The 16357-nt window shown below is 47.7% G+C and overlaps 8 protein-coding genes across 8 annotated transcripts; 3 read left to right on the top strand and 5 right to left on the bottom strand.

The window, feature by feature from the left end:
- Positions 1 to 29: 29 nt before the first annotated feature.
- Positions 30 to 1266, bottom strand: I302_101774 (uncharacterized protein; the record flags this gene model as incomplete). Its single annotated transcript, XM_019187155.1, has 8 exons — positions 30 to 79; positions 319 to 464; positions 539 to 572; positions 633 to 784; positions 845 to 857; positions 931 to 944; positions 1017 to 1107; positions 1185 to 1266. The coding sequence occupies 8 exons, from the start codon at positions 1264 to 1266 to the stop codon at positions 30 to 32; spliced, it is 582 nt and encodes a 193-aa protein (XP_019050033.1).
- Positions 1267 to 1651: 385 nt separating this feature from the next.
- Positions 1652 to 3602, top strand: I302_101773 (uncharacterized protein; the record flags this gene model as incomplete). Its single annotated transcript, XM_019187154.1, has 9 exons — positions 1652 to 1797; positions 1872 to 1896; positions 1966 to 2049; positions 2144 to 2268; positions 2332 to 2410; positions 2481 to 2555; positions 2671 to 2903; positions 3006 to 3221; positions 3410 to 3602. The coding sequence occupies 9 exons, from the start codon at positions 1652 to 1654 to the stop codon at positions 3600 to 3602; spliced, it is 1176 nt and encodes a 391-aa protein (XP_019050032.1).
- A 259-nt stretch (positions 3603 to 3861) lies between these two features.
- I302_101772 (uncharacterized protein) lies at positions 3862 to 4587 on the bottom strand (the record flags this gene model as incomplete). The annotated part of the gene is made up of 2 exons (XM_019187153.1): positions 3862 to 4387; positions 4448 to 4587. 2 exons carry the CDS (start codon positions 4585 to 4587, stop codon positions 3862 to 3864), a joined length of 666 nt encoding a protein of 221 aa, XP_019050031.1.
- Positions 4588 to 5262: 675 nt separating this feature from the next.
- On the bottom strand, positions 5263 to 5828 carry I302_101771 (uncharacterized protein; the record flags this gene model as incomplete). Its single annotated transcript, XM_019187152.1, has 2 exons — positions 5263 to 5548; positions 5608 to 5828. 2 exons carry the CDS (start codon positions 5826 to 5828, stop codon positions 5263 to 5265), a joined length of 507 nt encoding a protein of 168 aa, XP_019050030.1.
- A 410-nt stretch (positions 5829 to 6238) lies between these two features.
- I302_101770 (uncharacterized protein) lies at positions 6239 to 8505 on the top strand (the record flags this gene model as incomplete). The annotated part of the gene is made up of 13 exons (XM_065869351.1): positions 6239 to 6484; positions 6549 to 6608; positions 6674 to 6695; positions 6751 to 6845; positions 6906 to 6927; positions 6992 to 7123; positions 7184 to 7241; positions 7305 to 7473; positions 7536 to 7613; positions 7683 to 7732; positions 7798 to 7830; positions 7902 to 8228; positions 8367 to 8505. 13 exons carry the CDS (start codon positions 6239 to 6241, stop codon positions 8503 to 8505), a joined length of 1431 nt encoding a protein of 476 aa, XP_065725423.1.
- A 114-nt stretch (positions 8506 to 8619) lies between these two features.
- I302_101769 (uncharacterized protein) lies at positions 8620 to 10983 on the bottom strand (the record flags this gene model as incomplete). The annotated part of the gene is made up of 10 exons (XM_019187150.2): positions 8620 to 8691; positions 8748 to 8821; positions 8890 to 9028; positions 9102 to 9189; positions 9291 to 9736; positions 9820 to 9915; positions 10004 to 10119; positions 10192 to 10501; positions 10583 to 10774; positions 10834 to 10983. The coding sequence occupies 10 exons, from the start codon at positions 10981 to 10983 to the stop codon at positions 8620 to 8622; spliced, it is 1683 nt and encodes a 560-aa protein (XP_019050028.2).
- Positions 10984 to 11488: 505 nt separating this feature from the next.
- Positions 11489 to 12834, top strand: I302_101768 (uncharacterized protein; the record flags this gene model as incomplete). Its single annotated transcript, XM_019187149.1, has 6 exons — positions 11489 to 11678; positions 11747 to 11797; positions 11864 to 12254; positions 12329 to 12569; positions 12642 to 12706; positions 12771 to 12834. 6 exons carry the CDS (start codon positions 11489 to 11491, stop codon positions 12832 to 12834), a joined length of 1002 nt encoding a protein of 333 aa, XP_019050027.1.
- A 466-nt stretch (positions 12835 to 13300) lies between these two features.
- Positions 13301 to 15975, bottom strand: I302_101767 (uncharacterized protein; the record flags this gene model as incomplete). Its single annotated transcript, XM_019187148.1, has 8 exons — positions 13301 to 13353; positions 13425 to 14009; positions 14133 to 14675; positions 14744 to 14860; positions 14923 to 15018; positions 15077 to 15188; positions 15287 to 15559; positions 15655 to 15975. 8 exons carry the CDS (start codon positions 15973 to 15975, stop codon positions 13301 to 13303), a joined length of 2100 nt encoding a protein of 699 aa, XP_019050026.1.
- Positions 15976 to 16357: the final 382 nt, after the last annotated feature.

The raw sequence follows: 16357 nt of genomic DNA, 5'->3' as shown, positions 1-16357 counted from the left end.
ATATGTACATGAGAATAACTCCCATCCTATCAGTCAGAATCCGACGCAATATCGTTTGCATCGATTATATCGTCGTCATCTGTCGAATGAAGTCCACGTCAGCTCTTGATCTTTGCTGGAAGTAGGCTAGTAAGACGGAGAGAGGGTACGTGGTGACTTCGGGACCGGGGTGCAAAAGGCGAAAGGAAGGATACAAGAGGCAGAGAAGCGGCAAGAAAGGAGAAAGGCGAGAAGGAACAGGGTCGGATCGGTAGGAGCGAGGAAGGTTGCAGTAAGGAATCGAGAAGAAAACATCTAATCGGATGATTATCCACGCACCCTCGACGATATCACCCTTATCAGCAATCATCTCCTCAGCTTCTGTCCTTCTTATCGCCGCTCTGATCTTCTCGTCGTCTGATTCTGGATCATTGGAAGGGGGCGGTAGGAGATCTATGGGTTTCTGGTTATATCGATTTTTGATTCTTCGAGATGGTCAGCTCCTTCGATATCTGCGTTGCAAGTTGGATATCCAGTACTGGCTAGGAGATAGACCTACTTCGTATCTGCCCCTGCTTCTAACAGGTGTCCGACTAGAAGTATGAATGATATGATTAGCTGACATGCAAGAACGTTATGATAGTCTAGCTCACCCAGAAATAACCTCAACCCCTCGTGATCCTCCCATCTATTCCTAACTGCTATATGCAGAGGTGTGTCTCCCTGTAACCTATTTCGTATATCCACATCGCATGTCTCGTGTTCCAATAAAGGCTCAAGTATCGATGTTGATGCGTGGATTATGCTGTGGGCTCACCTAGGTCAGTTGAGTGGCTTGTTCATGGAGGGAAGAGAGGATACTCACGCGTAATGCAGAGCTAGATCACACATGGTAGATTAGACCTATAAGCACATCTTCTAGGTGACTGACTGCACTCTCGTTGAGCTCACCTGTGTTACCTAGTCTAATACACTTTCAACAATCAGCTATGCCATATCCTGCTTGTCTTGTGAAAGGAGAAGTATGGGTAGCTCACCCATCAACGTAATTCACATCTTTCACTTCTCTCAAAGCACTCTCAAACATCTCTTCATTATCGTGCTTGGCAGCTGCCAGCAGTCTTTCGTCTATCATACGACGCAAGATCAGCAGAGGGTAGGTCCAAGCGTAATTCACGTATAACAGAATCAAGAGTTGGACATACTCGCTGAAGCACCCTGATCATCATCCCCGTTGACTTCTGCTGGTGGTGGTGGTGGTGGGGCTGCTCTTGTTGGTGCTGACATGTCGAGGTGGGTTATGATTGTTTATATGATATGAGTTGTATGGTATATAATCATAGGTTATATCATGAACACGTCTTTTGCTATGTTGTGTTGCTACATGCATCATACGAAGAGTGCGGGGTAAACGGCTCAATGCGTTTATTACATGTCACATGGCATATGCATGGAGACCTCGTGGAACCGAGTACAGCAATTGCCGCATCGGGGCCCTGAGGGTGTCTGTGCGGAAGAGAAGAGGACGTCATTATATTTCATTTCCCATCACCATAGAACAGAGTAACCTCGCTTGTATATACACTTATAGCAGATACAGAAAAACAATCTCACATCTCACATCGCATTGTCACTCATTCATATTCAAACCACGTCTAAGATACAACACACAATGTCAGGTCTCAAAGCTCACTTCAACGAGAACCCAGTGACTCCCCCCGTAGAAAGAATTGGAGATCCAATCGATCTGCACGGTGGGACATATGAACCTCCAAAGGAAGAGGGGAATGAACCTGCCGAACCTATCCCTTTCTCGAGGTGGGTTCTAACCCTCATCTAACCCAATTATATGTAGGATATGAGAGATGCTGATGTTGAATACTGTCATGTAGACCATCCACCCCCACACCTGCTCATGTAAGCTTTAGTCTTTCAATGCGGATTACACTGTATAAAGCTCGATGTTGACAATTGACACGTAAACAGGACCAGCTCGCTTTCGTCGGTCTAGGTGAGATGGGTAAGAGGATGGCGTCGAATCTGGCCAAACACCTGGCTTCGGAGGGTCAGGTGAGTATATCCGAGCATTTTTTGCACCTACTGTTTTGCTCTCACTTGGATCTTCTCCCGTTACAAATGCTGACATTCCATCGACTACTGATAGCCCCCATTGATGGTGTACAACAGGAAAGAAGACGGGATGCACAAGTTCCTAAAATACGCTGCAGAGCATGAAGTGCCCGAGAGCTCGTACAAGGTAGTGACGGACTTGGAGGAGATCGGAAGGACGTGAGTTTGGTCTCATAGGAGCTGTTGTGTGCGATAGCTGAAATGCTCTTTATGGCTTTACAGTGCAGATCTTGTCGTAACCTCTTTAGCAAATGACGAGGCGGTCGAAGCTGTCTACGCTCAGCTGTTCCAAGGTCAAGAGGTGTGTAAACATCTTTTAGTATTCATGTGGACTGTCGAGAGATTGGCTAATAAATGGACGAAACGAGTAGACCCAAAAAGGTACGGGAGATGGTATCAAGCCCGGAGGTAGAGGACGAACCACCATCTTCGTCGATACCAGTACCGTAAGTCCCTTCATCCCATATCTCATCTCACCCAAAAACAAAATCTCTTCCTCTCCTCCCTACCTGGCTAGTATCGTTGAGAGAATCTTACTAATGTATATATACCACCTCCCAGATCTACCCAACAACAGCCGGTCGACTGGAAGACCTCGCTCGATCGTCCGCCCACCGAGTCTTCCTCTCATGTCCCGTATTTGGTGTACCCCGAGCGGCCGAGACTGCCGATTTGATTTTGGCCATTTCGGGCGATTACTTCGCTAAGAAACATGCTGCTCATGCGCTTGTTCCTGCTATTGGAAGGAAGGTGATGGATCTGGGGAGTAACGTCGAGCGAGCTATGAGTTTCAAGTGAGTCTTGTATTCACATCGCACAGAATAGCTAGCCCTTCAGGTACAAGTTTGCGACGCACACAAGTTTCGTCTTATACTGATATATTCGTATCCTCATAGGCTCGTAGGGAACGCCCTCGAACTGGGATTCATCGAGCTCCTAGCTGAATGTTTCACATTATGTGATCAATCGGGTGTAGGGTCAGATAAATTAGTGGAATTGATCAAGGATCAGCACAAGTCGCCTGCGCTCATTAGATATGCGGATAGAATTACGAATAATAGGTTTAATAGTGAGGGTGGTTTCAACTTGGGTGGGGGTATTACCGATGCTAGGTGAGTTGCAGTTGCTCCTTTTAGTTCTCAGGCGAAATATCTTATAAGGGTGGATCGCATCTTTTTCTGCTTCGTTTCTGGATATACATGACAAAGCTACACCCATACTCAGACCATTTCTCTTGTCCTGTCGATCTGTACATGATCACATGTGAGTATCATAGGCTGAAAAGCCTACTCCCTTCCAGGAACATCCGTCAACTCGCCGAATCGCACAACGTCCCCATGCCCACTATGGACGTAGCTCAACAACACATGTTATCTGCTCGAGCCCACGGTGGAGATACGATGGATTGGACGGCCTTGGTAGGTGGGCAGAGAATAGCTGCGGGCTTGAAACCTTTTGCAGGCAGGGTGAGACTCGAGAAGTATGAAGAATAAATGGGGGAATGTAGTTGAGCCTGGTAGAGATGATCATGAAGCCATTGAATGTAATGTCATTTTCACACTGCCCAGTGAATATCATGCGGACGTCCAAGCTATGGAACCACTGAAATTAATTTGACCATCTGCATGAAAGACATTCTCGACCATTCGACAAACCCCCTCAAACCGTCCCATCTTTATTCGTTTTGCTTATGATATTTTCTCACTGGAATGCGTACAGTGTGTCAGCTCAAGGTCCATTCGCGCCGCTGCATCAAAAACTCACAGCAAGCACGTTTTCAAGAAAGCCACAAGCGACCTCACGCCAGTAAACTCTTGAACCGTACTCATACTTCGACTGACACGAGACATGGGCTTTGGCGTAAGCTCCAACCCATGTAGCTGAGAGTTTCCTGAGTAGATCTTGAGGCCAATCATCCCTCGTAAAGAACGATCCCACGGAATTGTACCTCAAGGCAGCCCCTATGTTACCTATCACCCAAAAACCTATCGCGACCTCGTCGAATCTACTGGCTAAGAGAAAGAGCTCGAAGACGTCGGCACCTGATGCGCCAGACTTGATGTACCTTCTCAAGAGTCCTGATCCATATGTAGATGCCTCATAACGAAGTAGGATCTCTCCGGGTTCTTGAATGACTGACCATCGAACACCGTTTAGATCAGTCGCGCGTTCAAAGATGAATGAGAAGAAAAGGTTGAGCCCGGCCGATGTATCTTCCAACTTGAGCTCTTTATCTTTCTTCGAATCTCCTACTTCAAACATGTACCGAAATACCTTACTGTAAAAGAACGATGATATTATCAGCTTTCGTGTCCTGCCAAAGTACCGTATAGCGCACCTTGCTTCAGCAAGCTTGGAGCTCTTGAGGCAGAATGCCCTCTTGTCTGAGCTGATCACCACGAGATCACCTTGTCCTTGTTCGTATCCTTGCATGTACGGTATGTTGGCACCGTCTTTAGAGGTGTAGGATCCTGGCATCCATGCGTGATTGATGATCTTTGGGCATATACTGATGATCTCTGAATATTGACAGGTAGATTGAAAAGAAGAAGTGAGGAAAGGCGAGACCGTATGTCTACTGTATCAGGCTAGGCCAAAGAAGGTTGTACTCGAAGCCACTGTGTACTTCAAACGACGTACGCAATCTGGATAGACGGCTTCGTAGCAGCGAAGTACGACTCGCAGTAGCAAGCAGTGGGTCGATAGCACAACATAGGTGTAACATAAGGAATTCATAATGATACGTTATCAGATTCAGTAGAAATTTGCGAGGCCTATCTCTCCTTCTGAGACGATCTTTCGTTTCCCGTCTCGCGGAGCGTACAGTAAAAGCATTTTCACTCTGATAGTGCAAGTTAAAAGTCAGCACTCGTACATCTATGTGTTCACTTTCTAAGGGAGCTACGCCCAAGGCTCACCGGTGCAAGATCCTGCATGAAAGCGGCCGAAATGCACCTCCAAAACTTCCACTCGTACGTGACCGCATATTGACAGGCATGCAGTGCATTCAGGTAACCCCACGCCCATCTCTCCGGTAAGATTCTAATTCTATCTTGAGCGTAGATCTTGGTGTTCCAGAAAGGGGATGCTTCCGCCGACTTGCCCCATTTGTGTTTGCCCATATTCCCCAGAATTCTACTTCCAGCGAAGACGTCATCCAGCTCGGATGTATATCGCAAGGTCGAATGAATGGCTCAAGCCATATTTATCGATTGGCGAAAGGCTCCTCAATAAGCGTCTGCCAGCTTCCGGTCTTTGGGCGACTATACTGATATTGAGAGCTTGCGTGAAGGTGTCCCAGGCGACTTTGTTGTGTAATTGGAAAGTATCTTGATTGTCGCTAGCCAGATTATACAGCCTGCGAGCAGCTTTGGAGTAGCCTTTAGCACCCATGTCGCCAATTGCACTTGCGTCGTGGGACGTGGGCTCAGCCAACCTGCTGAGAGCCGTCAGCGTTAGCGATTTGACTTTCTTGATCCTAGTCGAATGCACACTCACGGGGTCTCAAATGTGCCTAGATCGACACGGATCTTATCATCCTGGACATTGGTGATCAGGGGTTCATCCACCGCTGCGCCGCCCATCATTTCGAGCAGATGAACTCGTCTTTCCACTTTGTACAAAGCAAGATGGGGGACAAATATGTTGGTGACTTTCCAGTGAAGCCATGCGAGGTATGGAACACACATCAAAGAGAGGAAGAATGCGATACAGAGCATGATGGTGTATGGATATGCTGGTTCTGCTCGGTTTCTGGACATGCTGGGGTAATATCGCGGAAAAAAGGGAGAAGGAGAAGAATGAATGCATCAAGCTGGAGAGGGCTTACATAGGTCATACCAGTACTTGTTGAACAAGGTTGCATCTTGGCGTACGACGTACCCCACGGCAAGACAAAGCCTGACTCACTCATCGCCAATCTTCCTTCGTCGAGGTCGCCACGAACGGTGATGGGCTCGTGCTTGATGACCGACGGGCATTGACCAGCCCAGTGTGATGAGATGGACGATGACGATAACCTCCACTTACGAGTGCTCCTTCCCATTCCTACTTTCTCGGCACCTATACATATATATTTGACATCTTCATGTCATCTGTTATAGGTACATCATCGTAATAAGCCATATCGATGCAGCCTGTACACCTCATCATCCTCACTCATGGGCTATACGGGTCCTCTCTCAATCTCGCGGCGGTCAAAGAGGAGCTGGTGAATCTATCGACTCCTGATATCCCGCTTTCGCCCTCCACTTCCACCTCTGCTTCGAACTCAAGTGACCGGGCTATTGAAACTGTTATATACCTACCTGAAGGAATCAAGGGGGCCAGAACATGGGATGGGATCGATGTTTGTGCATATAGGATAGTAGAAGAGGTGAGAGGCATTAGGTTCTATCGTGGTCAAAAGATCTGTCAGCTCAACGAGTTGGTATCTGTAGATAGATCGAGAGATCGAAAGACTCGAAGATGAGGGAAAGGATGTAGTTGGATTCTCAGTGGTAGGTTCTGAATTCCCTTAATAACGAACTCGAATCATCACCAGAAGGCTGAATATATCTATCAGATGGGGTATTCTCTAGGAGGCCGTAAGCCTTGTGATCTTGACTGTGCAAATCACGGAGTACTGATTGCAATTGACAGTTATATCGCGCTATATCATCGGTATATTACATTCTAGACAGCCCTCTTTCTTTTTGAGGCATAAACCTATATCATTCTCGACCGCTGCTACACCGGTAAGCTCGCGCTTCAGAGGCAAATCGCATAAGGTCTCGCTGATTCACTCTGTCTCACAGCATCTGGGCGTTCTGAAATACGGTAGGCTAACATCCCAGCCGGAAACATCCCAGTGACTTTAGCATAGCTGATATCTACGGTTTAGGTACACTCGCGAACACCGTCGTACATACTGTTGGTCGACAGCTGTTCAGCCGTAGTGGGCGACAGATATACTGCTTGGATAAAGAGCCTGAATGGGGTGGGAGGGGGTTATTAGAACTGATGTCTGATCCGGGTAAGCTGGACATTGACTGTCATATATATTGGCAGATCAAACAAGCTAACATCGAAGTAGATCACGTGTTCATTCAGGCTCTCAAGTTGTTCCCCAAGGTAATGATAATTGCCAACGGGTGAGTCCCCTGGGCATTACATCGACCCAGAACATCTGCTGACTTTCATGTCCGTTCAATAAGATGCCAAGATCAGACCGTACCCTACCCAACAGCTTCCTTCAGCTCTCAAGATCCATTCTCCGACCTATCGACAGTAGATGTCGAGACCGATGACGACCACATCGTCCAATCATGGAAGAAGGTCGAACAGCCCGATCCAGATGATCTTCCTGTGGACCATAGTATGGAGGTGGACGAAGATGGCGAAGAAGTTCAAATACAGATCAAAGTGATCAAGAATCCTATCAACAGGATACGACCGAATGGAAAGGCAGGAGGAGGCAGCCTTTACCTCCGCCATTTATGGTATTTCCTTGGCCTGTCAACTATGTGATTTCAATTGTCACGTATGTGCTTCAGCATGCCTATGACACCGAACTGATATGGGATGTGATTTAGCTTTTGTTTTTGATTTTCCCTCTACTCTTGCCGTTTGTACTGGTCTATCTGTAAGTCTAGTTGTTGTATTATGATCGAAGTGTCTCAGCTGATATCCTCGATCTCGTGTTTGCAGAGCTGGAGCTATCACCCTGCATAATTTCCATTCGTAAGTTGCCCTTCAAATTGAGGAGTAAGCGACCAACAATATTCCTGATCTACGCTGTGCTCCTTTGATAGTCGGAAGCGTATACGTTCGCACCGGGATTCTCTCGACCGACAACCCCTTCTAGTCCCCTCATCGACATCATTGGCAGATACAATGGAATCGGCAACCCAGGAAATACGAGACACTCTATCAAACTCAGTCAGACCATCAACATCCATAGACGGTACTTCCACCCCGCCCTTGTCAGACCCCGTGGAACATGGTACCTCGGCTCCATTATTACTCACACCTGCGCAGAAGTTGATGATCAGCAATCTGAATGATGCGATACCTCACGCGGAGAGAGTGATAGCTTGGTTTCCTTGGGCTTATAACAGTCATGCTATGTTGATTTGCCGGTGAGTACTGATCGTACTTACTCTCTCTGTCTTCCGTCTCCCGACTTCCGTCTCTTCCCCATGTAGTCCTTGATTTCTCAATTACTATGGTCCGATGGAATTTAAGCTGTCATGATAGTCGCTGACCTTGAAAACTAGAGATACAAAACGATTCCCATGGCAAGAGGACGGAAGGGGTGTAGTCAGGAAATGGGCGAAATTCACTTATCAAGCTGGTATAGATCAGATAGAAGGTAGCGATGGGTCAGTACGATTTGACGGACGGACGGGACAATAACACGATAAGTCGAATATAGAATTATCTTTTAAACGCTTATTTATGGACTCTTGCCTTCATGTTCAATACTTTATGAGTCTGATTTTGTTAGATGATGCATACAACTATAGATAATTATAATGGTTTCTCATTGGGTCCGAACACTGGTTGATCGAAGACGAGATTATCTAAGGCTCGTGTGTTGAGCTGTGGGGAGAGCCATGAGGTCAGTTCACCCTCCAGTAATTGGATATCGGACTTACGAGGTGAGGTCCCAATTGATCTAACCTATTTACACCTAACAAACGCAAGGTCGTCTGGATCTCATCCCTCATGACTGGCATGGAAGAGCGAACATGTCAGTGTAGCTGTGTCAAATGTTGTGGGGTATATGTCAAGACTCACTCTCTATAGCATGTACAACACCTTCTTCGCCGTATGTCAGAGAATACAAGAACGGCCTACCCATTCCTACACCTTTCGCACCTAGACATAAGGCTTTGACTACGTCTGTTCCTCTTCGACATCCTCCGTCGAGATATACCTGTGTACCAAGGTCAGCGACTGATATTCCTGACTTTCCAAGTAGGGTTGTAGACGACAGAAGCTCCACTTACCTCGCACTTCTTCAGCAGCTGTGGACACATCTTGTTAATTTCCAACAAGGTGTACATAGCAGGAGGCGATCCATCCAGAGCTCGACCACTGTTCAGCCCAATACATCAGTTTCACCCTCCCTCTTCTCTGCCGTACCGGTTGCCAAGACCAAGGAAAAGACGGCGTCTTATACGAATGCAACCACTCACCCATGATTAGACAGATAAATAGCATCCACCCCCAACTCAGCAGCCTTCATCGCATCTTCAACGGTCTGTACCCCCTTGAGCCCTATTGGCAATTTCGTATGCTTCCTCAACCAGGCGATATCGCTCCAATTCAACTTCGGGTCGATGAACCCTCCTACAGACCTACCGATCCCTCCACCTTTATTATCCGAGGAGATCTTCCCACCAGATATCCCAGATGCGACTTCCACTTCTGCTCGACTCCTCTCGTCAGCTTCTCTCTTTCCTGGGGCGGCCGCATCTACTGTTACGAATATTGCTTTTAGGCCTAGATCGTTGATCTTGCGGATGAGCGCCTCGGATTTGTCTCGATTTCGGTCGACGTAGAGCTGCATGAAGAATGATTGGTCCGGGTGGGTACGCGAGTTGATTATGTCTGGGAGAGGGGCTGAGGCGTTGGTTGAGATCTGTCATACGCTATTAGCTCGACTCATCATCCCTCGTGCGTGACCTGTGAAGCAGTATACTCTAGATGGATTGGGCTACTTACCATTTGAATTATATCGCACTGTCCCGCACCCTTCGCTAAGAGGCATTCTCCCTCGGGATGAGCGAGTTTGGCCATACCGGCTGGGGAGATGAAGATCTGCAATTAAGATACAAGATTAGCTCAACCGAAAACTCCTCGATCGGTTCTTGAGGCCCAGGTCAGATAGACTCGAGCGCAGACTTACAGGCAGGGAGGTCTCCTGACCCAACATCGTAGTTCTAGTATCCGCTATATCCACATCGATCATGATCCTAGGTCTGAAAAGGATCGAATTGAAGGCTCTTCTATTCAGATCGAGGGCTGCCGAATGGTATGTTGGTCAGCAAAGCTATACCATCAATTATTTAGATTTCAGCATATGGACACACTTACTATACTGATCTGTAGCCCCACTCGACATGTACGCCCAAGCTTTCCCCGTCAATATCCTCCTGGCAGCCTCGTCGAAATCCGGCAAACCAATTATCTCCGCCAACTCAATCTTCCTCTCCTCCTTCTCTCCGTTGGCAGCCTTGTTGACCACTTGGGGTAATGTCACGGGATCGACCAGACCCATGAATGCTTCTTCATCTAGACCGTTCTCGATAGTTCCGGGTGGATGTATGGGGTTGAATATTGCTGATGCGTCTCGTCCGGCTACTCGGTGGATGTGCTGTGCTCCGCCTGGATGTATGCCTGCGAACTGTACAAAGAAGAATGAAGTTCCATTATCAATGATGGCAGAGTGGGTTATTAAATTCAGTACGAAGAAGTCTCGACCCACCTCTGTCAGATCATACACCTTCCCATCAATCACCACCCAACAGTCCTCCGGGGTGTTGTGCTTGTTCACTTCGCTGAACGGTATCAGAGCTCTTCCTACGGCTGCGTCCTTCGATGGGGCAGGGTCGTCTGCAGCTTCCTCGAGACGTATGGGGGTAGTCAGGGCATAACCTATAGCGAGTGATACTGCAGCCTGTAATGAAACCCGTCAATCAGCTTGATTCCCAAACAGAGGGATCGTGGATGACTCACCGCGCTACCTATCTGAAATACCCTAGCTCTCGATCTAGCCTCCCTGCTAGCTGAACCACTCGAGAAAGGTCTCTTGGGTAGCTGGAGTGCTCGTCGGGGTATAGTCCGAGGTGTGGCGAGTCTCAAAGCGGGTCTCATGGTGTTCATCATCTTGCTCGAAGGCGCGCTGTCGATTTGACAGGATTGAATGTCAACTGATCAACTGAAAGAAATGGTTTAGTTTCCAAGATATGTAGATTGTATTTCAAGTCTTTCGGTCCGATCATATATCACTGAGCAGTCTTTCGGATTTCCTTGAATCCATTCTTCTTGTGTCCGAGAATAACTGTTTACCTCTTGCCGCAAACGCATCTCTTCGAATGAAAATAACGATAATTCAATGGCGGTAATTCGAGGTGTTGAGTGTGATGCGATCATTCCGGCCCGATTCCGGTGTTGGTACGCCACGTGCTAAGGGAAAGATCGGACGGTAAGTGCCGGATAATGAGATGGGAGTGAGATGTTGGGTGTCACTCTATAGACAAGCACAGACAACATATACCTTTACTAGGTATCCACCAACAAGACTTACTCGCAGCGATATATCTACAATCATAATCTATCGTAGTCGTCTCATTCGCAGTTAAACAACAGACAACAATCAACCACAGTCAACATGTCACGAGAATCAGTCTTACTCTTCGGTCTGGGCGGTATAGGCGGTATCTATGCCTGCATCCTCCAGCTCTCAGGGAAATGTGATGTCCATGTTGTCGCTCGATCAAATTACAGTGCAGTCAAGGAGAAGGGGTTCAAGTTGATTAGTCCCAAATTTGGGAATCACGATGGGCTCAAGTTCGCTGGTGGTGAGTGCGGTGTAACATACCTCTAAACGGCTGGTCAAAAATTATATACTAAATACTGTTGTGTGTAGTGTGGAAGTCGACCGAAGAAGCCGCTGCGTCTGGAACAAAATTCTCCTATGGTAAGTCTTCTACACCATCAACAGCTCAATGGAGTTCAGCTGATAATATTTTCATGAACGACACAGTCCTCTGCGCCAACAAAGCTCTTCTCGATGCCAAACCCTCCCTCTCAGACCACTTATCACCCATCATAACCCCCTCTTTCACCTCGATCGTCCTCCTTCAAAACGGAGTAGGCGCCGAGGAACCCTTACACAAGTCATTCCCCGATACCACCATCATCTCGGCGGTAGTTTGGACGGGTGGTAAACCCCTCCCCACAGCTGATGGGGTTGAGCAATTCAACAGAGAGGGATTGACTATTGGTGTGGATTACAGAGCAGGTGGTGATAAGAAAGAGGAAGATGAGAAGTTGCAGAAGTTGGTAGGGTGGTTGAAAGCTGGAAAGGGGGATTGTACGGTCACTGAGGATATTCAGAGCGAACGATGGGTCAAAGTTATTTGGAACTGCTGTTGGTGAGTCGGACCTTTCCCTACATACCATTATTGTAATCAGCACATGAGCTGATCTGAGAATGATAAATCCCCAGGAATTCACTCACAACAGCCACGCGACTCAAGACAGGCCCATTCTTCGACTCCTCCTCCCAGGCCTTACCCCTCTGCTACACCGTCATGCGAGAGGTCGAGGCGGTTGCAAAAGCCAAGGGACTCAAGATCGAAGATGGAACGGTAGACAAATTGATCAAACAATGTACAGACGTCGCGTACCCCGGATTACCAAGTTCCATGATGGCTGATAATCTCGCTGGGAGACCAATGGAGGTCGAGGTGGGTTATGCTGTCTTCAGAGGAATGTTTGCTGTACAGTCATTGGGGAATTTGCTGATGTAGAAGTGACAGGTCATCCTTGGTACGCCGGTACGAGAGGGGCAGAGATTGGGTGTACCCGTTCCTACGTTGACTGCGTGAGTTGTCTACTCCAAGTAAGCGGACTATTATCGCAGTGTAGCTGATGAAGTGCATCAAAAGCATCTACACAATCGTCAAAGCGTTGGATTACGGCAACCAGAACACCGAAGCTGCCAAGGCGTGATAGTGTAATCGGATCCATAAGTGATTTGATGTTGTAGCTATAGATGATGTCATGCAAAGGAATCTTATGGTCGTGTCTGACAGCTTGTACACAGAGGCTTGTATCGCACAGGTAGAATCTCATTTGAATGCCTATAGCATCCAACTGGTGTGGTGCTATAAATCAGGCTTCATGGTTTGTGGTGGTTTACAAATCAGACAATGATTCAATGCATGATACGGTGTATTATATTGCGTATGAAAGAAGGAAGTATGAATGCAAAACAGAAAGAGATGTACATGTCCTGTGTGCTTGTGTAATGCTATGTAAAAGTGAAGTGATCCGTAATCTATTTTCTCAGGTCTATTGACAACCCGTCCCACTTGGTAAGATGGGGAAAGTAGATGAGATGATGTTTGTGAGATGATATCATGATTTGATAGCGATAATCAGAGCAGATGAGACGACGGAAGCATTGTCGTTTCGATTACTCTGCAATCGTAGAAGAATTCGAAGGGGTAGCTTGTTTCTCGTGGATGGCTAAACATTACAACGTCATATTAGCGGACCGCTCAAATTCCCCCTTGAGTAAATGAAAAAGTATAACTCACCATTGAAATGATGGAAGGCACCATGACTCAGCTCGCCCTCTTCCTCATGTTCCTCCTCGTGCTCCCTCTCCTCAGCCGCGGCGTTCTTCCTCTGCTCCCAAAGCATCTTCAGTTCCTTGACTCTCTGATGTCTGTCCTTCTCAGCGTCGTACTGGAGGTGTCGTTTAAGTACGAACTTCTCCCACCATGACAAGTGTCTGGGGTGGACAGCAATACCGTGATACTCGTTTGCCCGTCCTTCTCTCACGAAAGCCCAATATCGATCTTGTTCTCGAAGGTCTAGCCCGGTGGTATCGGGGATGAAAAGCATGGTGACGATCACTCCGGCTATACCGAATGGCCAGACGATCCAGAATCTAGTACGGGTATCGACGTAGTTGTAGATCACTGCTGGGAGCAATGCCCCGACCTTACCTGAGGCAGCGGACAGACCGTGAGCGGTAGCTCGTACTGAGACGGGGAACACCTCGGCGGCGAGTAGGAAGGTGGTGCAGTTTGGACCGAATTGCTGGAAGAATGAGGAGAGGTAGTAGATCGTTTGGAAGCCTCTGATGTGTTGGGGGGTTGAGAGCTCTTTGTACCAGACTGTGTGGGGGTCGTAGTATCAGCATTGTTCCAACCTTTTCCTGGGTGGCCACTGATGAATCAGGTAAGAGGGACGGGGATGGCTAGAGAACGATGGTGTGGAGAAAGCAAACCCCAACCCACTAGCAGCAATCAAGAATAACACTCCATCACCCAAGAACCCAATGATCTGCATCCTCTTCCTTCCGTAGAACTTGTGGTCGATCAACAGCGCGGCGAGGTAATACCCAACGAGTGATACACCGATATTCACCAAATTCCAATTCCAAGTAGTAACGACATTACCAGCGCTAGAGGGGGAAATGATATTGATAAAAGTCGATGCGAATAGCTTGTTCCCGTAAAACAGGAAATCGTTGAACAGCCATCCCATGGTCGTACCGATCAACCGACCAGCGAAATGGGTAGAAACGAGCTTGAGCGAATGGAGATCGTACCCTGATTGGTTGACTCGGGAGTTCTTCTTAGATTTCTTTAGGGCGGCGGAAGAGTATTTCTTCTTGTAGAATCGGAAGTAGGCTAGCCACAGGGTCATGACTGCCATGATTGCGAATGACACTCTGAAGGTCCATTGGGCGGAGACGGCGGAGTATGGTGGGTTGGCGGAGTGGTGGAAAATTAGGAGAAGGATGATGAGAATACCTTGGTTGAATAGTTGACCCCAGCCTGTTATAGACATCGCATTAGTCAAGCATACTTCTAGTGGGGAGAAGTGGATGAGTGAATTGACTAACCTTGCATCAAGAATGCCAAGACGACGTTTCGACCTCGATGTAATTTATCGTCTTTCTGTGAACCGGCGACGGATTTCGATTCCATAGCTGTCGTAGAGGTCATGGGGTATTCACCACCTATCATAACAAGTGATCAGTACGCAGTTTCTGACGTGTGAGGTGAGAGTGGGTGGACTCACCAACACCGATACCGTAGAAGAACTGGGAGAAACCATAGCAGATCACCCAGCCTTCAAGGGAAGTACCCCAAGAAGCAGTAAGCATGACCAGACCGACTATGGTCAAATCAATAAAATCAGCATCTGTTCTTCACTGATTTGAAGGGATACCCACTGGTCATAACCAAGGCATCTTGTACCAAACCTGCCTTTCTACCGATCCAATCACCTTCGATACCTACTAAAATCTGACCAAGGATGATACCGATGATCTGGAGGTAGTCGACCTGAAGCAATCGAAAAACAGAATGAGTCACAATTCTCCCGAGGCTGAAACGGAAGAAAAACATCCAAGGCGGAATGGGGATGAGCGGGAAATACTCACAGCAGCCACCCAATTGGCATCACAGACCTGGTGAGTCTTCCAGCACAGTGGCCACACAGCTTTGTACAATGCCCCCAAATTACCGATAGAGAACAAGGTGTAACCCTCGGTGAACAATCCGAAACCACCCATGACGTATTTCTTGGTGTACACGGATAACGGTGAGAGCGGATCCTTCTTGAACATCCCCCAAACGTGTTTGACCTCTCTCATGACTTCGGTGTGATTCTGGGTGTTGACCCATGATCGTCTTTCGGAGCCTGGTAGATCGGCCTGATAACATTGGAGCAAATTAGCAAAGAACCCATAATATCAGAAGAACGAAGTACGCTGGAGAGAACAGTGATTCTGGAGTAACTCCGACGCACCCAATAAACACCATCCTTGTACGAATCCTCCGGCGCCAAATCATGGAACAACGGATGTTCAGCGTTGAACCTCTCCTTCTTGAGCGCATGATCGATCGCATCTGCGTCCGGTACCCCTGAGCTGTACCCGCGCGGTTTCTTCTCGGGGGAGGGCGAGGGCGCATCGAGAGAAGAGAAGGTTTGTCCCTCGATGTTGGGGTTGTTGTTTTGGTATCTTGGTGAGCCGGATAGGGAGAGGACCGCGGGAGAGGGGGCGTTGGAGTCGGGAGCGATCATGGGAGTTTGTTGATCCTCCCCTCGGAGGATGAATGAGAGGGCCATGGTGGGTGATTACTTGTTGGAAGGGTGGGGAAGAAGAAAGAGAGTTGATTGGTATCGCTATTTTAGGTCGGCGAGGATTTTCTAGTTGGAGCGAAAAGATGAATTTCGTCGCTTCACTCAACTACGTCACCAACACTGCAGTCGAAGTTTTTTCGTGTGAATACTTTACGATCGCAGCTAGGTTGAATACGCACTAACAACGCTTCTTGACGTCGCCGAGAATATCAAGAATGTCGAACGTGCTCGATGATGTATCTTCTACGTGCTGTATCACCCAAAATCAAATTTTTGGACCACCCGAGTGGAGGTTCCGTTGAAACCTTGTTTGCCAAGTGGGTTATTTTAAGCAACCTCAATGGTCGTGTGAGCGATGACGAGAGGG

This window comes from Kwoniella bestiolae, chromosome 1, assembly GCF_000512585.2.
Source record: "Kwoniella bestiolae CBS 10118 chromosome 1, complete sequence".
Classification (NCBI taxonomy): Eukaryota; Fungi; Basidiomycota; class Tremellomycetes; order Tremellales; family Cryptococcaceae; genus Kwoniella; species Kwoniella bestiolae.
This window is presented reverse-complemented; position numbering and strand designations above follow the sequence as displayed.